This window comes from Trematomus bernacchii, unplaced genomic scaffold (genome assembly GCF_902827165.1).
Source record: "Trematomus bernacchii unplaced genomic scaffold, fTreBer1.1, whole genome shotgun sequence".
In the NCBI taxonomy this organism is placed as follows: domain Eukaryota; kingdom Metazoa; phylum Chordata; class Actinopteri; order Perciformes; family Nototheniidae; genus Trematomus; species Trematomus bernacchii.
The window spans coordinates 3,517,023-3,540,621 of NW_022987821.1; the positions used below are offsets into that span (position 1 = coordinate 3,517,023).

A 23,599-nucleotide genomic window follows, 5' to 3' on the forward strand; every position below is an offset into this window, starting at 1 on the left:
TGTGTGTGTGTGTGTGTGTGTGTGTGTGTGTGTGTGTGTGTGTGTGTGTGTGTGTGTGTGTGTGTGTGTGTGTGTGTGTGTGTGTGTGTGTGTGTGTGTGTGTGTGTGTGTGTGTGTGTGTGTGTGTGTGTGTGTGTGTGTGTGTGTGTGTGTGTCCGTGTCCAGGCTAGGGCTGCAGAGCGTGCACTGAGTGAACAGTGCAGGTGGACCGTCCTGTCTGTGCCCACCAGGATGGACACACTCCCCCCCCCCCCCCCCCCACAACACCACCTTGCCCAGTGCCATCTTTGGGGGTGGATATAAATATCATGTGGATTGACGATGCCTGCTGTGTGTGTTTCTGTGAGCGTGTGTATGTCTCTGTGTCTGTGTTGCTGTTAAAGGTAAGGGTCAATCTAAGTGTTATCTGCAATTCTGTGCAGATTTGTGATCATTCATAATTTATTTTAATATGTATTCATATATTTTAATTGTATTATTAATATTATCCCCATTATTGTTATTTATATTATTTTGTTTTATGTTTGTAATAAGGCCACCAGAGGGCAGTAAACATCCAGAAATGTCCACAAAGTTTTAGTTTTTTTGAACATTTTCAGCCTCTAAGCAAATACAACATAAACTATTTGATCATTTCTTAGGGTCAAAGGTTATTTATTATCTCATATTTGCCTAGGGTCCTATATTAATAAATGATGTTTTGATAACTTGCTATCATGGTTGATTCTAACAGTAGTGTATTGTAGTCCTTTTATTCTAAATATGTTCGATGGATGAGAATTAAGCTGAAAACAGTAGCAGCAAAAGTCTTGGGTAAATTTGGAAAATGTAATTGTTTTAGTTAACACAATGTCCTGTTTCTTTATCTGCAGAGAGTCAGAGTGCAGGAGTCAGAGAGAGGAGGCGGTGCGGAGCTAATGCGTCCTCATTAATCTCTTAATCCTCATTTCCTCTCCGACCCGCTGCCCGTGAACTCGTCTGGCCCCACGAGTAAGAAACTCTGCTGAAAAACTGAAGTCAAAATATAAAAATAATTGAAACTTGAACTCTTTCCAAAACCGAATCGTCTCCATTTAAAAAAATCTAGACACAAAAAGAACCTAAAAGATTACTAATGCTCATTAAATTATTCCTTTCTGCATAAATAATCTGAAGAATCATCACCTTTAAAGGATCTTTATTTGTTTTTTTATAAAACAACCAATAAACAATGCCTTAATAAGAATAGATTATACATTGATATACACAGGAAATATGTGACAATATAAAACAACCAAATAAATAAATACTCATACAGAGGTTTTATATATCCTGATAACATTTACAGTAAAAACTCTGAATACCCCCACTAACTTGAATATGATCAACCTGACTTTATAAGGAAATAGCTGCTTGTAAATGTATGCTTCATGTTTGTAGGATTTGCTTGAAATATACTATTTAAGAGGAGACAAAACAGCTGACTAAATTAGAAATGTGACTAAAATATGCATATTGGATGTTTTCTTTCACTAGTTTGGAAGCAAAATAGCCCAAGAACTTAACAAAATGACCAGTGCATGAAAAACTAAGCCTGTAGTGTGGCCTTAAAAAGAAAAGGGTGCATGTTTTACACTTTCTTATGACGTTAATAGTCAAATCCAGGTAATAATCTCCTGTCTGCTGATCTCTAGTCAGCGCCTCGTTAGCCTAGCTTAGCACAAAGACTGGAAGCAGGAGGACTGAATGTGACTCGGCTTTCTTTCCCAGTGAGGAAACACTTTGGTTTTTCCTCATCGTTTCTTCCTTTCTCCTGAAGATTTGATATGTGCTCGTTGAACTCCTGTTTCATTCTTGATGCTTGTTATTCGGTCAACCTCTGGAAACAGGAAGCTGAAAAGACAAGAGGGTTTTAAAAATGAAGTAGATTTGTGTGCATGTACAGTGGCAGGAACAAGTGGGTGAACCCTGTGTACTAAAACAGATCTTCACCTAGGTTACAATAATCAACAAACACAATCTGTTTGTACTTATCACTCACCAATTATTGTTTGTTCTTGTCCATATTGAAATCATTGTTCAGACATTAACAGTATAGGTTGGAAAAAGTACCTGTAGACTTTAACACAAGCTAACTGAGTTTACTTTAAGAAAAGGTGCAGAAGGCAGTTCAACAGCTGGATGTCTCGAGACATTGACAAATAAATGTCAGCTGAAACACAGCGCTACATTTGTCTTTGATCAGGGCACACTGTATTTCACCGTTCACAGCGCCGCAATACATCATCATCTGTCACGGATCAACTCGTGAGGTGGGACGCATTTTCACGTGTTTCCAGTTTTCCTCGAATGCTTTTGACGTGTGTGTGTGTCTTATACCAGCTGCAGAGGAATAACTGAACCATATGCATTCCTTCCTGAAAATGCTACCAGACTAGCACCTAACATGCAATTAAGTCAACTTGTTTTTGACTTTTATCTCATTCCTAAGGAGTGAAAACTGACTAGAAGACGGGAAAAGAGGAACATTTCCAGGTAGTATTTGTTATTTTAAGCTTAAGTTATTACAAGTCTTGTTTTGCATATGCTGAGCCACCTTTTATTAATAATTGATGCTCTATTTTCAGGTCTTCTTACCCTTCTGGAGCAAAGAGAGCCGGTGAATCCGCTCCTGCAGGCGCAGACGTTTGGCCGGACGCAGCGACTGCCGTAGAGACATTTGGATTCACAGATGGCTGAAGAAAAACACGGAAAACAAAAAAGAATCTGAGTATAAAATAATTGTATCTTGACAAATATCTCACTGGGAATCAGAGACAAGTTTATCATGGCATATGTTCACTAGAAACTGAGTTATATTAAGTTGTTTGTAGGAAACTCACGGATCTGGCACAGCATGCCCTGCCACCCTCGGGTGCAGTGGCAGGTGTTTGAGCCTACACACTCCCCCCCGTTCAGACACCTCTGCAGACAGCTGGCTGCAGGGAGACACGAGACACACGCATTAGACAACGGACATGCAGGAGAGGGAGGAGGAGCTGCAGATGAATCAGGTGTGCAGACGTGAGTGACAGGTGTGACACTGGTGAAGGAGGAGGGGTCACAGCACACAGCTTCAGCAGGTAAGGATTTTCTGTTCTTAATCCCCCTTTCTCAATGGATTTTATTTGAGGTCAATCCTATCTTCCTTAGTTCTTCTGATCTCCTTGTAGGTTTGCATGTATTCTACAAAGTTTTGACAGATTAACTTCACACAGATGTTCACACTGATGCATTATGGGATCCAACATGCTGTACATGTAGAGAGTTATGTATCGATACGGATGGCACTCTTGTATCACTTACGTTTATCACATCTGGTTCCACGCCAACCTGACGGACAATCGCAAACATCTGGACCCACACACCTGCCTCCGTTCATACACACCGGCTCACACACACCTGCAGATAGAGGGAGAGGGAGACATGGTTTGAAGAAGAAGAACAATACAGGAAGGAGAAGATGAGGAGGAATTTATACTGACTTTTTTCACATTGCTTCCCGGTGTATCCCTGCAGACAGGAGCACACGTTGTTCCTGATACACACACCTCCATTCTTACAGGGAGGACTGCACACAGCTGCATGGGCAAGACATTGATTACTCGTGTGATCAAAATCAATTATGTTCCTAACTTAAGCTTTATAAATGCTTGACCAGCAGAAAAAACATATTGTTTGATGTTTTAATTGATTAGTTCATTTGTACCGTTCTGACACTGTGCACCGTAGGATCCGTGAGGACACTCGCAGACATTCGGACGGACACACACTCCTCCGTTGAGACACATGGGAGAGCAGAGAGCTGCAGAGAGAGAGACAAGAGGTCAGTATAGAATATGCACGTTCAAACACACTCACACACACTTACCAGTCTCACAGGAGAGGCCGGTCCAGCCTGCCGGACACACACACTTGTCCGGAGACGCACACCGGCCTCCGTTGTGACAGTGACGGCTGCACACCACTACGAACAAGAAGAATATTAATTAAAATATGCAAATGAAAATCAGATCAAATGATATTTAAGAGAGTTAGTGTGCACTCACTGGTCTCACAGCGAGGTCCCACAAACCCATAGGGACAGGAGCAGGTCTGCAGCCCCACGCAGGAGCCTCCGTTCTCACAGGGAGACCTGCACAGAGCTGCACACAACACTTTAGATTAACTACCTCATATTGAAAATCAGAAAACCTTTATTCGTCCCACAGAGAGGACATTAACAGTGTTACAGCAGGAAGGAAAAAAGGCAAAATACATATTAAATAAAGCATAAAACTGCTTGGAAAAACGTTACCTTCCTGACAGGTTTCTCCATGAAACCCTGTGAGACACAGACACACGTCCGGAGCAGCACACACACCTCCGTTCAAACACCGCGGCTCACAGATGGCTGAGAAACGATGCAAAATAAAAATATAACAAACAGTGAAAACAGAGAGAAATAATAGATGTTTTTATGAGCTATTCATCCGTGTACCTGTCTGACAGTCTGATCCGGTGTAGCCTGGTTTGCAGCGGCAGGTGTTCGGAGCAGCACACTCCATGTTCCTACCACACGTGTGCCTGCATACAGCTGCAAAGGAGGTGTTAGGTTAGTAATTACGTGCAAATGTGTCCTTGCAGAACGAATGAGGCTGTGAATGATGTGTGAACAAAGCCCTTCAGAAGATTGATAGATGATGTCTTACCTCTACAGGAGCGTCCGTCTCCAGTGTATCCCACAGGACACCTCCCACAGTGGAACCCCTCCTCAGTGGGCTGGCATTGGACCCCAGGAAAACAGGGCCGGTCTGCACAGGTGGTCACTTGTTTGCTCGCCGTCGTCCTCACCCCCAGCTGCGAGGAGCTGTGACCCAGCCTCCCCGCTGTTCTGAAGGGGAGTCCCGGGATTATCTGCGGCGTCTCAAAGCTCGCCTCAGCCTCGTCTCCGTCAGCAGAGAACTCCAGCTCGGACAGGGAGTAGGACAGAGAGGTGAGGGCCGCGGTGAGGGGGGAGGCGTGTCTCGCTGGGGTCCAGGGTTTGGACTGGGTGGAGGACATGTGGTAGAGCTGGGGGTGTGTTACCTGTTTGGACTGCGTGGAGAGGGGGGGAGCGGGAGGTGTTACCTTAGGAAACATGGCTGCAGTCAGGGCTCCTACAGACTGCAGGGAGATGGAAACATAAATCTTTAGTGCCTTTGGCTCACCTTAAACAAAAAAAGAACATAAAATACTAAGAAATTAAAGATAATATAAAGAAATAGTACAATTGAAATACCTTTGAGGTTGTCACATGTTGACCCTTTATCTCTCTGGAGGCTGTGGTGCTGGGTCTAGTATACGTCCTGATGCTGTGTCGGGGGATGTGAGTATTTGCAGTGACATGCGTTGCGCTGTTTGATGTTCTGGGGGCTGCAGTGACCGCCTCCCTCCTCCCGGTGCCGCCCCCCCTCCCTGCAGCGGGGTCCTGCAGTGAGTTGTCTCTGCTCCCTCTGGTGACGGACCAGGACAGGTGTTTGACGGTGTGTCTGTAGGGCAGGTGGGGCAGGTGGAGCTGGGACACCTTGCTGCTCCCTCCCTGCGGGGATCTGATAGTCTTGCGTAGCGTCTGCTGCTGGGAGAGGTGGTTGGACGCTGAGGAAAGACAGGAAGTGATTTTAAAATGTTGCCAAAATGAACCGTTTGAGGTTACCAGATTCTGTACAAAAACAGAAATGTCAAAGCCAGTGGTTAAAGACCTGAAACCTGCAAAATGTAAAATCTCCTCACCTGCCTTGGCGTTCTTCATGCAGACGCGTCCGTTCCCGTAGAGTCCGGGGGGGCAGCGCCCGCAGACGTATCCGACGTGTGGCGGCAAGCGGTTGATGCACTGAACGCCGAGGAAACACGGCCGGCTCGCACAGGTCGCCGATATATTCACAACCGGAGACAAACTAGATCCTGAGACACAAACCAGAGTATAATGCATTAATGTTATCAGGGTACTTTGTAAATGTAATTAGTTCCTGAATACTGAAAGTAATCCGAATCCGAATACAGTTACGTGTCTTAAAAAAGTAACGTATTCAGATTACTTTTAGAATACTTTCTTTTTCCATAAGAGATGGGTATGTTTTGGTGAACAGGAGACACGTATTTTACTGTTTTAATGGCTTATCAAGAACTCAAACACAACATCTTGGTGTCATTCTGGACAGCTCCCTCTCATTTGCACCCCAAATAAAAAACATCACCCGGACTGCATTCTTTGTACTGTCTTAAACAGCGAAACAGATCGATGTGCAGCTTAAAGACTGCAGCTCAGGTAACTCATGCAGCGTCTGATCGATCCGTCCAGAGCTGCACCGTTTAACATGACAGAGGCTCCACGGGGGGCCAGAGTCAGAAAACCACACAGTTATCATAGAAGGTGATAGAAGGAGGTGAAATTGTGGAAATGGCACACTTCAGTTCAAGGTGGTGTATTAACTAGTATTATATTGAGGTACCATTTTACTAAATACTTCTACTCCACTACATCTCAGGAAATATCGTACTCTTTATTGCAATACATTTGGTTGACACTTATAGTTACTAGTTATTTTTTTATTAAATAACATGATAATAATCTTCTTTTTTTTAAATATTTATTTATGTGTGTGAATTTTATTTATTTCAATATATATACATTTTTTTATATATAATTATATCTTTGTATATTATATATTCTAACATATATGTATATATATTTAAAATATATAACACATTTAAATATATGTGTGTTTATATGTATATATATCTAAGAAGAATGCCTACACAAAATACAAAAATCCTGTCTTCCTTTTATATCAAATGTTTTGTAACATTGTAATCCTGTTTGTAATCCCCATTTAAAAAAATGTACAAGTAATCTGAATACTTCTTTTTGAAATGTAACTGTAGGAATTGATTGCATCCTGATTATGTAATCCCTTTGCTCTCGAGCCTGTCTGTATGACATGATGATAAACTGGCAGGGTGTGAAATCTTCCCTCCCTCTCTGTGACAGTTCAGACTGTTAATGAATGAATGAATGATGATGTCAGCTCTCTCTCTCTCTCTCTCTCTCTCTCTCTCTCTCTCTCTCTCTCTCGCTCGCTCTCTCTCTCTCTCTCTCTCTCTCATCTCTCTCTCTCTCTCTCTCTCTCTCTCTCTCTCTCTCTCTCTCTCTCTCTATGACAGAGCACAAGCCGCCATGAGGTAGTTTACTGTTCAGGGACGTAGGTTCCCTGGCGCACATTCTTTTCTATGGACGAGAGCTCTAGTTAGATTCAGGGTCCATATTTGTTTAGTCTCACTGATAAAGAATGTTGATTATTACACTGCGAACTAGTTAAAACATCGAGCTACAGAAAGAGTTCTTCAGAATTGGTTTGGCATCCGCTGTGTCAACTCGTGACACACCACCTGTCTTGTCAATTCTCCGGCCGTAACTCCAAATAAATCATCAGTGTTTGCCATCAAAGCTCCAGCTCTCCTCGTGTCTCTCTGAGTCCTGTTTCCAATTGCTTAACGCCGTTACATGTGTTCCGTTACAACCCAACCCTGAATGTTATGTATAGTAGATGTACTTAACATAAACAAATAAATAATAAAATAGGTCTTAGTAGACAACTACAACCCACTACAACCTTATAACATTTGTAATTGTTAATACAGATGATTGGATTTGTTGAAAACCGCTTACCTGATGCTGGGCTTCCATTTCCAGATGTTTGGCCTGCAGAGGATGTTTTGGGAATAGTGTTGCTGATTCTGGGCGGATCAGGCTCGACTTGGTCTGGTTTAATTCCTGGAATATCCTTCAAAGTGTCTGTGTTAGCCGTGGATGGGTTTAATTGAATTCCTGGGCTTTTTCCCAGAGCTTCTCCTTTAGTTTGGGACACGTTTGGTGTGACTGCTGAGATGCTTGTGTTCGTTTCCGCCTGACTGAGCGCTGGGTTCAGGTTAATTCCTGGAGGCCTTCTCCATGAGGTGGTCTTGGCTTGTGATGGGTTTGGGTTGATCCTCTGTGTCGTCTTCGCTGTCTGCGGGGAGCTAACGCTTGAGGTCTTCCGGAAAGTTTCTGTCTTTATTTTGGGCTGCAGCGGAACATCTGGAGCTCTGTGGACGGTCATACGAGGAGCAGATGTTGGCGAGTTGGGGACTGTGTGAAGAGAAACACACATTTATTTTAGATTGCCATGTAATGCAATGCCATTTCTAGATTTTCCACATATTAAACTACAGCCTGGATGGGTCAAAAGATTGTTTTTAATAGCACAGACGCTCAGGAGGAGACTTTTTGTAAAGATCTCACCGAGGCATGATTACCTCTCATAGATTATTTTTACAGCAGAGAGTGCAGCAGGAAACACTTCTCGGGATTGAAAGCAGGAATGGCAGCAAGACAAACAAAACATGATTTATTGTGTGTTAAATTGTTAACACATTTCTTGTTTAAATCTAATGCCAAAGAGGCAGATTACATAATCACACAACTGTTCTGGTGTTTGACTCTTAAAGGGGCCCTATCCTGCTCATTTTCAGGTTGATTATTGTATAAAGGTATATCCTTGAAATACATGCATTTTATCTTTTGCATGTTTTATCCTTGTCTGCTTTTGCCTGCAGAACTGATTTCAAAGGGGACCACAAAGAAAAACATCCAGTTTTGCATCCAGGAAATTTAAGATTTAAGAGCTTAAGTTCTGACCCCTGGCTCCTGAAAGACCCCCGACACATTAAGTTGTGCATCTTTTGCACTAAACCAGTGTTTCTCAAACTTTTTCATACCAAGGACCACTTAACCAATAAAAAAACACTCGCGGACCACCTAACTCCACAAATATCCCAAAACAATAGGCCTGCTTACCACTCCAACAGTACATAATACGCTTCTTGAAATCTAAAAAAAACACATTGTTTTTCTAGAACAGATTACAAATCGCCTGAAAATGCTACAAACAAGTGGCAACATGTGTGACGCAGGTGTTGCGCTGGGCAATCAAAAGTTAAGCTCGCTCCATTGCGGAGATATTCCCGCGAGAGTGCGGAAAACTGAAATGTATTTATTTCAAATGTGAAATGTTACCAATATACTCACGGACCACTAGGGGGCGCTCACGGACCACCAGTGGTCCGCGGACCACACTTTGAGAAGCACTAAACTAACCAAGGAGGTCAAATAAGTCCAATAGAGTCTCTTTACTGGAGAGGATCAAATGAATGGAGAGTGAGCTGTAAAACCAAAGAGGAAATCCAACGATCTGTCTTCAAAATGCCATAAAAATGCCAAACTAATTTATAGTGTGTGCTTTGCTCCCAGCCAAATCCTCCATTAGGAGACGATAATGACATGAAACATGGATGTCATTTTGATATTTTCCTGCTTAAATGCCATGTTTCAAGTTTCTGATTTCTGAACAACGCATTTGAAAGAAAGCCACACTCGACATCTAGAGATGATTAGCAACTGCTATTATGGACTTTTAAAACACAAGCTCTGCATTTATCCGGCACGCACTAGCTCCAAATTACACCCAAAAGTCTGACGTTTTTGTAGCCTTGCAGAATTTATCCCTGCATACAAATATTTTGCTTGTTTGCGGATTTAATTTGTTTTAAATCAACAAACGAGCTCTAAATTTGTCTAAAAGTATTTAAAATGTGCAGCCTTGCAGCATCCATTGGTTCTTTTCTACACGTCTGCCTGCAGAGTCCCAGTAAAGCAGCTTTATAGCTTATACTTCTGTAAGTATTAGCTACGTGTTTACTGTGTGAATTCAAACCCCTGCATGTACACAAACATTGTGTGTCAGTCCAGTTTGTCAGAGCATTAACTCCAGTTAGCAGTGGCTGTGATTCGAAGGGTAGCACACTATCAGCTCCCATCAGCCATCTGGTTTCCATCGTCAAAAAAACTGCGTTCCTCAGAGACGCACGGCTGCAGACGCTCTTATCCAATGTGATTGTACAGCAACGTACATGCACCATTAAAGTATTATCTGATAAAGTCATGTTATTCCTGGTAATTAGATCCAGGTGTATGGGAAAGAGCAATGTCATGCTGTATGTTTGCACCGTTAGGGGTTCTTTCAGAAGTGATTCATTATGCACTTGATGTTCATGCTTACCTGTACATATCGTCCCATTTCCCAGCATGCCTTTGGGGCACGGGCCGCAGCTATAGGAACCAAAGCTGTTGAAGCACGGGACTTCAGAGAAACACGGCGTCTCTTCACACTCATCGATGTCCTCCAGGCATGTCACACCTGCAAACACACACAGGAAATGATGTCTGCAGTTATATTGTTGGCTATATTGTTTATATTTGTATTACATAAATAGATGTTATTGTAAGCACACGTTGAAAGGAGTTTCATTAAGGTCTCACCTGTCACCCCTGCAGGACACTCACACCTGTACCCACTCTCTGTGTTGAAGCACGTGCCCGCCGCGCACGGGTCGGACAGACAGGCGTCCTCATGCTGCTCGCAGAGGCCGCCCTGCGTCCCCTCAGGACACACACACAGGTACCTCCCACTGCCTGCTGGGAAATGAACGTCCGTCACACAGGTTCCCCCGCTCTGACAGCCACACGGCACCACGTCGATCTGCAGCACAGAGACAGACACACTGCTTAGGCATGACACCATTTCATTCAAATATTTGTCAGTTATTTCCTAGTAAAAAAATGTTTTGCCATATTAAATATCATCTTTAAATTGACAGGGATACATTTATCTAAAAGTCTTTAAACTTCCACTCATTCCATTATTACTGTGTTAATATCCTCTTCCTCCTCCTGCTCTACCTCCACAGAGAAGCTGCTCTGGGCGTTGCACTCGTCGGACAGCGTGAAGCGGACAGACCGCTTCGATGGACGCTCCTCCTCCTCCTCCTCCTCAGAGAGCGACGGGACCCTCCAGATGAGGAGGCCTGCAGGGGACAGGACGGCCCCCCCCGGACCCTCCTCCAGCTGGAAGAGGAGCGCCGAGCCCTCGGGGTCCGACGCTGCGAACTGGAAGACGAAGTTCTCCCCGGAAAACGTCCGCAGGGCGCTCTGAGGCCGGTGGAAAGATGGAGGCTCGTTGACTAAACACAGAGGAGAGGAACACTTGAGAACCACAAGCTTTGCAGGGATTGGAACCAACCAACAACATAAGGTTATCAATCATATACATTCCTTATTTCACATTATATCTACCTGCTTAAAGGTAGGGTAGGTAAGAATGGAGAAACCAGCTCGAGTGCGCTACAATTTGAAAGTACACAACCGGAAAAAATCTGCCTCTGAAGAGACTTCCCTCCTCCAACACACACGGACGCGCACATGACCAATGAGGGCACGAGATAAGTGTATGCACAGATGGAAGGCTTTTTTTATTTCCTGACCATTAGATTGTCTTGTGTTTTGTTGAGTGTAAATAAGGATAACTGTCAGTCTATGAGGCTGTGGTAATCAGCCATGTGATTTTTTTTCTCTCCTCTATCTCACAGCGGTTAAGCGACAGGTCAGGGCATGCTGGGAAATGTAGACCTCCGCTCCTTTGATCTGCTAATGAGGACAAACAGGACCACAGTGTGACGGCTGACACAGGAACAGCGTACTGACACGGTAAATACAGATAAATACTGTTTCCCCTGGTGTTCATCATTAAAGAGCTGCATGTCAAAAACACTTCCTGGAGGAAAACTCAAACATCCCTGAAGCATTACTAAGGGGGCCAGCTGCCTGTTTGTTGCTATATACTTTTATCACTTATGTTAGCTGATAAACTAACATATTAAGGATTAAAATAATGACCTGATTATCCATGGTTATTTCCATGATGTATTGTTTTGCATAGGATGATGCACAAACAGCTGTTTGTACCTTGATTGACGGACCAGGTGAATTTGGATGTGTCGGGGTCACAGAGGAGGCAGGGGCTGCTGGGGCTGGAGACCCCCGCTGCGAAACACATCCCGTCGATGTTACACGTCTTCTCCTGAAAAAAAAAAAAAGGTCTGTTTTGTGTTTTAAGTTTATTTTCCTGTTGCGTGTTTTCTCCGGAGATGCCAGGTACAAAACAGGAAATCCTGTGCTCCATCTGAACTCAAGTTAATTCAATTTAGTCCAGATCTGGCATGCATTTCTCCTAGTGTCTAAGTACATGAGTTCACTCCAGGTTGTTTTGTAAGGATGCATGTTTTCCTGCCTCCCATAAAAAGCAGTTCCAGTAACAACAGGACCTCTCTGCAGCTTTGTTAGGGGCTTAAAAAGCAGCTGCTCCATGTTTAAAGAGGAGGATGGGAAAACACACTGTCTCTGGTTTAATCATTTTAACATCAACAAGTCTAGAGAATAGATTCTGCAGCTCTAACAGGACGTGAATTACCTTTAACTTACAGAGTCCTGAGCGCGACGCCTCGCAGATCTGACACACGCCGTCGTAGATGGTCAGCACTTTAGCCTGGCTGTACTGAGAGCCGTCGTTCGTCACCTGAGACAAGAAAGAGAGGAGCTGCAGGACACGCTTTCTTAAAACACCAACAAATAGGAAAAGATGAGAGGCATTACTTTAATCTCCCAGCGTGCGTACGGTTTGTCGTCCATCATGAAGTCTTCTGTGTTTACAGCCGTGATGCTTAAAGATGGAACAGCACAGTCTAACGCCTTGGAGTTGAGGAAGGTGGCTTTCGTCCTCTGTTTCTCCCCGGGAACCCAAACTCCGTTCATGTACTGTGGACGCAAAACAAAGACACGAGTCAGAGGACATTTTGTTTTTTTTGCAGGCTCTTAGCACGACCTTCGACCTCCCTTCACCTTTAGTCTGGTGGCGTGGCAGCTGAGGTCGGGGGAGTCGATGAAGCCGAGGCCGAACACTCGGACGCTGCGACAGTTGAACGCTCGGATGTCACAAAGTCCTCCGTTCTCCAGATCTGTGACCTCCACCGGCTGGCCTGTCAGAGGAGAAAGGACCGTGTGTAAAGCTCATTACAAGACTATTCAAACAGAGCATCGTATGGTATTTAATTGTAAATTCTGATACACTCACTGATGGCCAGGCTGCAGTCGTAGAAGCTGAAGCTGGGGAAACACTGGCAGCCCCACTCCGTGCACTCCCCGTTCCCGTTGCAGAAGTTGGGGCATCGCAGCGCCGCCACCACCTCCTCCGCGGTGGACGTCTCCTCCGAGTCTCTCTGCGTTCGGTTCTCCAGCAGCCTCCTCTCGCACTCGTTCTCCAGGTACGGCAGCAGCGCCTTCTCCCAGCCCAGGTCGTCCTTCAGCTGCAGGTCCAGCATGCACAGATCCACCGCCTCGTCCAGCCTGCGACCCAGCAGCCCCCGGCACACCGCGCCCACTGTGGAGTTACCCAGCGCCATCTGACACACCTCCAGAGCTTTAGATGAAGTGAGGCCACTGGGCGTGGGCCACTGAGGCTGCACCTCCTCTCGGGCCTCCTCCAAGTGATCCTCTGGGAAGAAGTAGGCGAAGCTCTCCAGGTCGGCCTGGCTGAGGCTCTGCGCAGCGAACACAGGTTTAAACTCATAATGTCTCCTTGTCCTGAGCAGGAAATCCTCCCTGAACTCGCTCTCTGATTCATCTCCGTCTTGCAGCCCCCTACTCTCCAGACTGATGAATGATGACATGTCCAGGATGCGCTCGTCCCTCTCCGGACTCTTGATGTACTCCACTGTCGTGTCCATGGAGGGGAACACGGATGTGTAGTCCACGTCATCATAAGCGATGCAGTCGGAGTGGGCGGAGGGATTGTACAAGTTCCTGATCGCTCTGTCGCCGTGATGAGGAGCGCTGAATCTTTTCTGACACTGACAGAACGGACGCCTCACTTCCCGCGTTTTCCCAACAGGCGTCCTGTCGAATAAACTCTCACCTGGAGCTATCCTAACATAGATAGAAAAAGAGAAAGAAATGTTTTTCATTTAATGGACAAAAGAGTGGGGAGTGTCCAAGTATGGAGGGAACACAGGGATTTTAGACTTTGCAGACCATTCACACATGAACTGACCTCCATTCCTCTATGAATCGGTGCAGGTCCTCGGGGCCGTAGATGCCCCCGTCTGATCCGTGGAAGTCGTTGTGTCCGTTGCGGTCGAAGGTGCCGCAGAGGCCCTGCGTGTGTCCGAAGTCGACGCTGGGAGCACGGACAGACAGACTCATCCCCCAATCGCCAACATCGGCCCTAACAAAGGCCCCGGAGGGAAAGATCAACTACGAGAGGAGAGGCACATCCAGCAGCTCATTAACATCTGCCCATGCAGCAAAGGTGAGTATGAAAGTGAAAAGTTATGATTGCTTCATTGCAACAGCTGATGTAAACCAATAAACAAAGTTCCAGCCAGCGATGATTTTTTCACACAAATCTCCATCAGTGTCAAAATGTTCGGATACCTACGGTGACCTTCTTCCCCTGGTGGGACTCCAGCACGCGGACCCGGCTGCCCTCGCTGTCCCCGATGTTTCTCAGCGTTAACTCCGGCCTGGTTTCTTGCGGCTGCCCGTTGCACATGTCGAACACGGCGATATCGTTCCCCTCTCGCGCCACAACGCCACAGTTACAGGCCACGGCGTAGTGTCTGCTGCCACAGTCCCACTGACGGGAGTGCACCTCGAAATCCCTGACCAGGCTCCGGTAGAGGGTGAAGGTGCCGGTCTGGTGGTTTTCATAACGTCTGAACAAACACACGACAAAAGAAGGATATATAAGTGAGATAATATACTTAAGTTATTAAGGTAAATTCACTTATATGCAAACTAGCAAGCTTCTGTTTGATTTGCATGGTGATGTTTGTCTCCTTTCCCATGCAACACTGAAATCACCATTTGACCGCTATTGACTTATTAAGAGGTGAATTACCTGCCGTCCAGAGTGATGACATGAGGGTCAGTGAGGGAGTAGCAGATGGAAGTGGGAACGTCCTGCACCGTGACCTGGTGGCAGAGGTCAGCAGAACACAGATTATTAGAGACTGTCCCCGCCGTGACCCCCTTGCCTCTAGCTTTGATGTTTCCTCTGACACAGATGGGAAAACTGCTCCACTGCAGACCCTCAGAGACACAGTGTCTGCAGGGCTTACATCACAACGTAATGACAGTGTATGGCAGCGCTCCTTCAACATGATGTCAGCCCATCAAACGGGCACGCTTTGGACCCCAAACACCCACCGTCCCTTCTGTTTTATTAAGCACTGTACAACTGTGTGTATATGTAAACAGTATGAAGGAGAGACCTTCAATTAGAGCCGTCTTTCTCATTTAAGTAATACCTGTAATTATTTCGAACTGCAAATTATAACTCTTTGAGTCTTGGACGCTTGTGTCCACTTAGAAAATGCACGATACCCCCCCAGGAACCACCTCAAAGAACCAAATTAAAATTTGTATTATACCAAACTGACCTCTGGTTCTCAAAAAGGCCGCTTTTATGACCCTGAAGATCTTATGGAGGCTACTGAAAGACCCCTTAAGTATCTTTTAGTTTCTGCGAACTAATCAACGTCCACTTATGAAGCTCTACAATGGACGACGAGCGTTCAAATGCATTCCTCAGACTCCACTTTTCCCTAAAACCTCTTCAAGATTTCCAGGATCCTCCTCACAGACCTCTTGAAGCCCCTGAAGTATGAAAGGAGAGTCCTCAAGGATTCTCCTCATGGTCCACTTTTCCACTTCAGTTTCTACTAAATCTAATCAACCTCCAATTCTGAAGCCCTGCAAGGGACGATGAGCATTTAAATACATACCTTGGATTGCCAGGATCCTCATCAAAAACCTCTTGAAACCCCTGAATTATCTGAAGTACTTGTTGAACCTGTTCAAGGATCGCTCAATGTCCGATTAAAAAACCCTTAAATTCACGAAGAACACCGTCAAAATAGACTTGAACTTCTTCGTGAACACCTGGAAACTCTTAAGAATATCTTGAAATCCCTTGAAATGCCAGTAAACAGTGTTTGCTATATATCTTGGATCCTCTGCATGGAAAACAATGTTTAAGATGCTCAAAGATCTTTTGAAACGCTCTAAAGATGACTTTTAATCAATCTTTGACAATAAATGCTATTTTATACTCACTTTCAGGGACGTTGGGACATAGCTTCTCCACAGGCGGGGTGCGTTGGACCCGGGGAAGACACTGATCAGACTCGGGCGGTTCCCGTCTCGTGTGAAGTCGGTGACGGCGGTGATTAAAACCGTGGCCCGGCCGCAGCTGCCCCCGCTACAGGCGTTGGGCCGCAGCTCCACCTGGCAGGCCGACAGCGCCACGTTTGGGGACTCGTGTCCGAGTCCGTCTGCGGATGTCAACACAGCCGTGAGTTAGTGTGAAGGGACGACGCACAGCTGCCTGCAGGACTGTCATCATGTTCCTGATGGTTCTTTGATGTGAGGATGTACGGGGCAAGTCACAGCAAAACACAAGAAATGCTTTAATGCATGTTGTCCTGGAGTCTACTCTGATCTAATTGAAGGTGCTTGTGACAATGTTTGCACCTTTCAGCGATAGCAATCCCTTCTAAAATATATGATATAGATAAAAAGGTTAGTTAGTTTCTTAAAAGCTACTTTAGATCCTCTTTTTTGGTCAGTGTGTATCATTTGAAGCTACTGCACTTGCAGGATTCTTGCTGTTCTGCATCTGAACCCTCTTGGTTGATTGCATTTATTGTAAGTGGTTTTAGATAATGTCAACATGCAGCACTCTCATATCTGATGCTTTTCCCTGCAGGTCTGACCTGGGTCCTGCACGCTCAGAGCCAGAGGGACCCCACACTGGTGGCCGTGGTCGGGGCCGAAGCAGGGGATGGGCACCGTGCTGTGCACCGTCACCTCGTGCTCTTTACTGTTCTCCACTATGTGCAGCGATTCTGGAGAGAACTGGAGAGAAAGAAGTCATTGGTGAGTCTAACTGGGAAGGTTTTCTCCATTTGCTGCTGTACGGTGTAGACTGGAGTTATTTTAAAATATAAAACACATATGTTTACCTTCAGTCCGGCATAGAAACCCTCACTTTCTTTTGGAGTAGATCTGCTTTGGCTGGAGTTAGCTGTGAAAGTCGACACACTGCAGGAGAACTGCAGGAAAACAGGCCTTAACTCATTAAATAACACATGTTTAAGGAAAGATAAAGAAATATTTCACATCAAGGTTGCATTTCCTAAAAGAAAACCTTCCTGCCCTACATAGATCACATTTAGTGGCTAAAAATGTGTTTTCTATATTGCATCGTGTGAAATAAAATGTATATATTTCCCCACGTACAGTGGTCCCCTGGTCACTAGAGCGTTTATAAAAATGTAGATGACCTTTAACCGGACTCTTCATCAACACGTCTTAAAGAAAGTATCTGTGAGCGAGCGCAGACCGCTGCAACACTCTCCAGACACAACTAACACAACCCTGGTGTCCAAATATGGAGAATGAGCTCAGCTGAGCACAGCTGTAGGAGTGACATCACCTCACAGGGCATCACGTTAGAAATGTAATCACTTAATGATTCCTGGCAGGAGATAATTTCTCTCTGAAGTTAGATGCCTTCAGGCTCTGAAGCTGTGCAGCATATTGTCATCGCTAAGAAGTTGACCAATCAAAGCAGAGCCGGACAGCTAACCAATCAGAGCAGACTTGGCTCTGGTTTATGACAGAGGGTGAAAAGAGGTGCTGCAGCACAGGCAGAATGAAAAAGATTAAGATTTGTTTGAACATTTAAGCATGGAGACATGTCACAGTAGAGACACTAAATATAATTATGAAACCTGAAAAAGGGCCCCTTAAATAAAGAAACAAAAGTCTTCCACCCTCAAACAGCTGACAGATTTCTTCCTTGTTTCCCTCTCACGAGAGCCATAGTTCAGCTTCTGCTTATTGGTCAGTAACACAAGACTTTCCTGCTCCAGTCTAAACAGATGCAAATCAACATGTAGTTCCTCTTCTAGGTCCTGGATTAAAAAATAAAACAGGCTGTCTAAATGCTGTGCATCACCCTATGTCGTCTGGTACCAACATGCACATTCACTTTGCAGCTTTAGAGGAGTAACTGAATATGCACATAGTTCATGTTACAGAGGCTTGCAGCAGAGCAAACAAGCACACCTCCTAAATCTTCCAACTTCCTGTCAGTATGATGTTGGAATCTGGACACTGAAAACAGCTTAATAAAGCCCACGAACAGCTCTTTCTACGATCCAAGTGTTGAGTTGAGGAGAAAACTTTATCTTGTACTTCTGCAATTGTTGGTGTAAAAATAACTTCCCTAGAATTCTCTGTGAAGAGTTGAATGAAGAGGTTTAAATGTGAAGCATGTGAAGCCTGCAACTGATTTAACGTCCCGCCCTCCTCTTCTCTTAACGGGATATGACAAGCCTCTCTGCCTTTGCTTTGTGAAAGAAAGAGGTCGGCATGATCCACGGCTTACACACTCCTGGGGTCAAACCCTCCACATGTGCTCCTCTCAAACCCTCATCACAGTCTGGCAGGCATTACCGTTTCTCCGAGCCTGAAGTGAACGCCGTCCATCTCCACCAGAGAGAAGGGCTTCAGCGTGGACTCCTGCCGGATCTCCGCCTTCATGCTGTGGCCGATGTGTCGCGCCCACACCACCTGGAAGCCCAGCGGCCGGCTCCACGGCGGCGGCACGAAGGAGCACCTGAGGTGCACGCTGTGGCCGAGGAGCTCCGCGGAGATCAGCGGCCGGGACGGCAGCGAGGGGACGGAGGCTAGAAACACACACAGAAGAGATTCAAAGGCTTTGAAAATGAAAAAAAAGCACATGTTTTATTTTTCAAAGTACATATTTTTCTAACTTAGAGTTGTACTAATAGAATTCCTCTCACCTCTGCAGCGGCCGTTCACTTCTACTTCCCCTGGTGGGCAGAGTCGGGGTCCTAAATCTGGCATAACTGAAACATGAATCACATTTATTTAATTTATTATGATGATGATAAGGATATATAAGCCAGTATATATCCTTATCAGATGATAAATCAATATAGGTATCTGCCTCAAAAATATAGTAATCTAATAATAATACCATTTTGTTTGTTACAGATTATCTCAGGTTCACCTTTGGCGCAGTATCCCATGCACCCCTGCGTGGGCTGCAGGCGGTACACCATGAACACCCCACAGTTGCGCACGGTGACGGGGATGCGGAAGAGGCAGCAGTCCTTGGCGCTGCCCTGGAAGAACTGCCAGGTGGCGCAGGCGGAGAGCTGCCGGAGCTCGCCGGGGCGCGGCAGGGGGGCGTCCTTCAGCGACAGCCACACCGGAGCCTGAGTGCCGCAGTGGTTCATCTGAAAACAGGCAATACATCCAAATGTATCTATAGATTGGTGGAGGGATGGCATAAGGACTTATTCCTGCAGCACTCTATATTGAACAAATGAATCATATGTCTCCGATCCTGGCAGGTGATGGACACACGAACTCCAGAGATGATTCCCCGGAGGTAAAACATTACCTGCAGGTTATTTGACCCTCCACCTGGGCTGAAGGTGCTTATTACAGGATACTGGATGCTTGCAGGCAGGTACAACACCATTAAGAAGTCAAAGTAGGGACACAGGAAGTGGAACAATTACGTTTTGTTTGCCCCTGTTTTTTGTGCATACCTCTACGCAGGAGGTGGGCATCTCCGCCGGCTTGTTGTTGATCCAGAAGCGGTACCAGCCCGGGGACAGAGAGTGGTCGCAGATTAGATCCTGGATGGCCGTGTCCTGGATCTCCGTGGAGTCGAAGTCGACGCTGCGATAGGGGCTACGCAGAGTCCGGTGACCTCCGGTGTAACACTCTGGAGCTGGAAGGTAGAAATCACACACTGATTTAGCAGATGTCTGTTTTAAGTCTGTAAAAAAAACTCTTTTTGGATCGCCTCCTTTCCCTCTTGTCTTTTTCAGTTCCAGATCTGTGAATTGAATCATGAGGAAATGAAAAACTGCAGTATCTCAGGCCCCGTTTCCCCCCGGAGTCGTGTCTCTATCTTTGACTGAGTCCTAGTGTGAGGTCTGACGACAGACGGGATGAAGATAGACAAAACAAAAGCCACACAAGCCTGCGAGGGAAATATGGAGGAGTTAACCCTCTCCCCTGACACTGCAGGTAAAAAGCTTCAATTACACTTGAATGTGGACGTTTGTTCTTTGGGGGTAAAAGTTTGACAAAACAGTTACATCCAAGGTCGATGTACTATCATTTAATTTCAAGAATGTCCTTTTAGAAAGAAATCAACCAAACTCAGACGGATTAAATTGAGCACATTTATCCAATCTACATCCTGCAGAATTATGTTTAAACATCCGTAATGTGATGATCTGTTGCTGAGGAGCTTCACTATCAAAGGCAGCAGAGAATGGGTGGCAGAGTCATGTGTTTGACTTTCTCTTTAAACTGTCAGCTGGCATTGAGCAGATGAGCAGGAAGCATCACAGTTATCTAAATCACGTAGAACAACAGACATTCCTGCGAGCCTCTCGCCTCTCTAACCTCACCCCGGGAGGAGACGATCAAGCCGACAGCGCATGACCGCCCTCCGAACACCTCCTGCAGCTGCAGCGCGAGGCTGCTGGGGGAATGATCTGAGAGGAACCTGCAGTTCTTCACACTAACACACTCTGAAAAGCTCCACATCTCTATAGAAATATGCTAAATCTTCCCTTTCTGCTTCTTTTTTGTGTGTTTTCTAGACCTGATTATTGATTGTGTTAAATATGTATTGCATAAAGTATGATAGCTGGCGAGAAAAATGACTTTATTCTCGTAATCTGACATCTTTTTGTCCAAATGTAAACCTGACACGTGTTTCAATTAGCTTAAATAACCTTGATGTCTTTCTGTCTCTGCAGGTCCGTGTAACCAAACAGAACATGCCGTTTTCCACTCAAGCAAACTCTGTAAGCTGCACATCTGTCAAGAGAAATGGCTCAAAGTCGGGGGCTTTTCCTAACAAAGGCTATTCCCTTTCCCCTGTTTGACTTTGTGGCGGCTGAGCAAAGTCAGGGAACACAAACACACCAGGTATTTAGGATGTTTTGACACTGACAAAGCCATGAATGGACAGGGCGAAGTTACAAAGCCTAAACAAAGTCTTACAGGCGGGGTTTGGTGTTGACAGCCCCTGGTGTTTACCTCGTCTGCATGTTCCCCGTCTGCAAGACAAGACTCGGGGTCACAGGTTGTGCAAACACCCAGCTTTTCAGGCAGAAGGACACTCCCTGAGACTTCTGCCGCTGGGTAAACTGTTCCAATTGGTGGCTTAATGAGTTTACAGAGCTGGGGAGAGGTGGGGGGGGGTGTGAGCTAATGAAGGGGGTCCCGGGGGAGGGGGTCCCGCTGTGAGGGGGGCCCTCAGCAGCCCAGATGTGCAGGGACTCTGCAGGGAGCTCTGCCGTTTCTCAGGAAAGGAGATTAACTTGGGAGAGCGCGGTGTTAACACAACTGAGGCTTTTCTTAGAGGACTGTCACTCACCAGGAAACAGAAACTACAGTCAGGACAGGGTCAAAGGTCAGGGGGAGCTGCAGTGTGATATAAGACACATTATCACCCATTATAATGCTGTGTTATGGTGGAAAACAAAACATATTTATCAAATGATCTCAAGTTCAGAATAAAAAAGGGATTTATCACAATCAATTTCAAATCAATTTGCTTTGAGAGGACATAAAGACTTTAAAAGTGCTATGTGTTTCAACTATAGTCTGAAACACTTGGCATTTTAGTCAACTTTAGGATCTTCAAGTCTACAGGATAAAGTTCAGAGGGTTTAAAAAGGTTTGTTTGCACAGCAACCCTTTGTATTGATGAGCCGCTGAAGGCATTTTCAGTGCTTAAGTTTAAAAATATCTCTTTCAGCAGGTTAACCCAACACTGTTTGATTGTTGAAGTCAACTGGACATCATGTGTGTCCTGGAGTTCCAGGCGCTGCGGCAGACTTTGTTTTGGCTCAGAAATGCCTGGTATTCCTGTTACAAAGCTCTGCGAGGAACACACAGCGCTTGGTTTTACGACAGCCCCTCTTAAAGTTTACGACGTGAGCTTTGATGTGTAGCCCCGCAGACAGATATGAGCAGAGACAGCACATAACAACAGCTCTAACTGTCATGTCAGAGAGAGAAGGACTCTGAAAAGAGGCTTTAACTGAAATATATTGAGCAACAAGTGTCATATTGTGTAATGAGTCATTAGACAAGTTGTCTAATCTTGTTTCAATTACATGTTTACGAGCGCTTCTCTGGGATTGTGTTTACGAGTCTGCTTATTCCCCTGTTTGTTGTTGATTTTAATGAAGTCTACTGCAGTGAATAATGTTTCAAACACTTAGGACTACATGTTCTCTAAGAGACTGTTTTGTGGAAGTGATAATTAGCAGGAGCAAAGCAGGCAAATATTCAGGGCTCCAAGAAAAATATTGTAAAAGGGATCCTTGTATTGTTAAACCTCCTGTAAAATGTTATTATAATGTTGCTCGTCTAGACGCAGCTGTTCTGACTAAAACGTCTTGTAAATCTTCCTGTTTTGTGTTTTCTCACCAACATGTGATTTGTTTTAGCAGAAATTAACAATATATACGACAAAAAGTGATCTTGAAGGTTTAAATACATATTGGTAAGCAATACATCTGCCATTGTCAGTCGGTGTGTATGTATGTGCAAACTGTGTATAAGTACATAAGTCGTGTTAATACTTTGATGTCATTTTATCGTGATATGTAGTTTGTACGATTCCAGAACAAATGTCCTTTCAGACACATTAAAGTATGTCTTATCGAGCAGGATCCTCTTATTTGTATATCCTTGTAGATTTTTGAATATTTCCCTAATTTTGGTCAGCTAAACAAGGCAAACCCAGAAGTAAGCATTGCCATGGTTCCCTCGTCATAAAACCAAAGGGATTTAACATTGGATTTTGGATAACTACAGTTATAGCTTTAAAATGAAATGAAGGCAATGCAGAGTCTTCACCTCATGGGGCCCAGCGAAAGTCTAGGATCACCTCTGATGAATAGCAAATTGCTGCATCAATTAGGGAACTTTTACAACTATGAAAATGCATTTGGATTAAAAGTAGACAGATTTGATCCTGACACATGTGATTCATTTTTCTGCAATAACCTTGAGTTTCTCTGAGGGAAGGGTCTCAATGTCCCTATAGTATCTGTCTGTCTCTGCAGGTCATCTAACCTGTGGACCTGCCGACTGACAGGAATGCAGCCTCACGGTCCAAGTCTGCAGTTTGGTCCTTTTTACAGGCAAGATGCGTTTTTCCTGCATTTTTTTACATATTTCTGAGACTGTATTAGTAGCCTATGTCTTGTGGGTAAAATCACGTGATTTGCATTAGCCATAAAAAGTTAATTCCACCTACCTTGTTGCGCCAAAGCTCCTAATTGCACCATCCACAACAACGCGATGCGTAAATATCTAGAGGACACAGGCTTCAATGCGCAGCAGTCCATGTCTGCAGCTTAGAGAGATGTGGAACACTAGCTTCAGTCTTCGGGTCCCATCGAGAGAAACTGTGCGAAAGTGGCGCAAACTGCACTTATCTTCAGATAATTGGAGAAAATAGGCTTCAATTTGCGCTCCTCTCTCTGTAGACTG

General features: G+C 45.0%; 1 protein-coding gene and 3 long non-coding RNA genes across 9 annotated transcripts; 3 read left to right on the plus strand and 1 right to left on the minus strand.

Moving 5' to 3' along the window:
- The first annotated feature begins 132 nt into the window (after window positions 1-132).
- Window positions 133-10,240, plus strand: LOC117499168. Of its 3 annotated transcripts, none has more exons than XR_004557668.1 (8): window positions 133-990; window positions 2,471-2,514; window positions 2,607-2,749; window positions 2,853-3,101; window positions 3,751-3,844; window positions 4,510-4,612; window positions 4,718-4,993; window positions 10,159-10,240. It is a non-coding gene; the product is annotated as an uncharacterized LOC117499168 (long non-coding RNA). The 3 variants fall into 3 exon arrangements; XR_004557669.1 differs by having other exon boundaries at window positions 133-383; window positions 873-990; window positions 2,607-3,101; XR_004557667.1 differs by having other exon boundaries at window positions 2,607-3,101.
- si:ch211-246m6.5 (von Willebrand factor D and EGF domain-containing protein) lies at window positions 1,161-23,586 on the minus strand. The gene is made up of 33 exons (XM_034151521.1): window positions 23,364-23,586; window positions 19,615-19,799; window positions 19,068-19,296; window positions 18,838-18,903; window positions 18,488-18,720; window positions 16,990-17,079; window positions 16,741-16,882; window positions 16,082-16,299; window positions 14,865-14,938; window positions 14,403-14,679; window positions 14,016-14,218; window positions 13,041-13,891; window positions 12,809-12,945; window positions 12,563-12,724; window positions 12,381-12,485; window positions 11,876-11,990; window positions 10,814-11,094; window positions 10,394-10,613; window positions 10,134-10,271; window positions 7,706-8,164; window positions 5,770-5,940; window positions 5,279-5,634; window positions 4,710-5,163; window positions 4,499-4,594; window positions 4,316-4,411; window positions 4,068-4,163; window positions 3,890-3,985; window positions 3,728-3,823; window positions 3,504-3,599; window positions 3,325-3,420; window positions 2,862-2,957; window positions 2,617-2,714; window positions 1,161-1,872 (listed from the first exon to the last, which is right to left on the minus strand). The coding sequence occupies exons 1-33, from the start codon at window positions 23,452-23,454 to the stop codon at window positions 1,852-1,854; spliced, it is 6,144 nt and encodes a 2,047-aa protein (XP_034007412.1). The 5' UTR covers window positions 23,455-23,586; the 3' UTR covers window positions 1,161-1,851.
- Window positions 11,078-19,285, plus strand: LOC117499167. 3 transcript variants are annotated; one of them, XR_004557664.1, is made up of 5 exons: window positions 11,078-11,165; window positions 11,500-11,617; window positions 16,088-16,476; window positions 16,734-16,903; window positions 19,052-19,285. It is a non-coding gene; the product is annotated as an uncharacterized LOC117499167 (long non-coding RNA). The 3 variants fall into 3 exon arrangements; XR_004557666.1 differs by lacking the exon at window positions 11,078-11,165 and adding an exon at window positions 11,322-11,358; XR_004557665.1 differs by lacking the exons at window positions 11,078-11,165; window positions 11,500-11,617 and adding an exon at window positions 14,175-14,273.
- On the plus strand, window positions 19,417-22,768 carry LOC117499166. 2 transcript variants are annotated; one of them, XR_004557662.1, is made up of 4 exons: window positions 19,417-19,532; window positions 19,625-19,806; window positions 19,900-20,101; window positions 20,845-22,768. It is a non-coding gene; the product is annotated as an uncharacterized LOC117499166 (long non-coding RNA). The 2 variants fall into 2 exon arrangements; XR_004557663.1 differs by having other exon boundaries at window positions 19,424-19,497.
- Window positions 23,587-23,599: the final 13 nt, after the last annotated feature.

What these genes read in the sequence shown, in the direction of transcription:
- si:ch211-246m6.5 (XM_034151521.1), bottom strand. Translation starts at nt 23,454, where the DNA reads ATGGACTGCTGCGCATTGAAGCCTGTGTCCTCTAGATATTTACGCATC. An exon ending in CGGTGCACAGTGTCAGAACG is followed by an intron (nt 3,600 to 3,727) that starts GTACAAATGAAC and finishes TTGCCCATGCAG; the next exon opens with CTGTGTGCAGTCCTCCCTGT. An exon ending in CGGGAAGCAATGTGAAAAAA is followed by an intron (nt 3,421 to 3,503) that starts GTCAGTATAAAT and finishes CTCTATCTGCAG; the next exon opens with GTGTGTGTGAGCCGGTGTGT.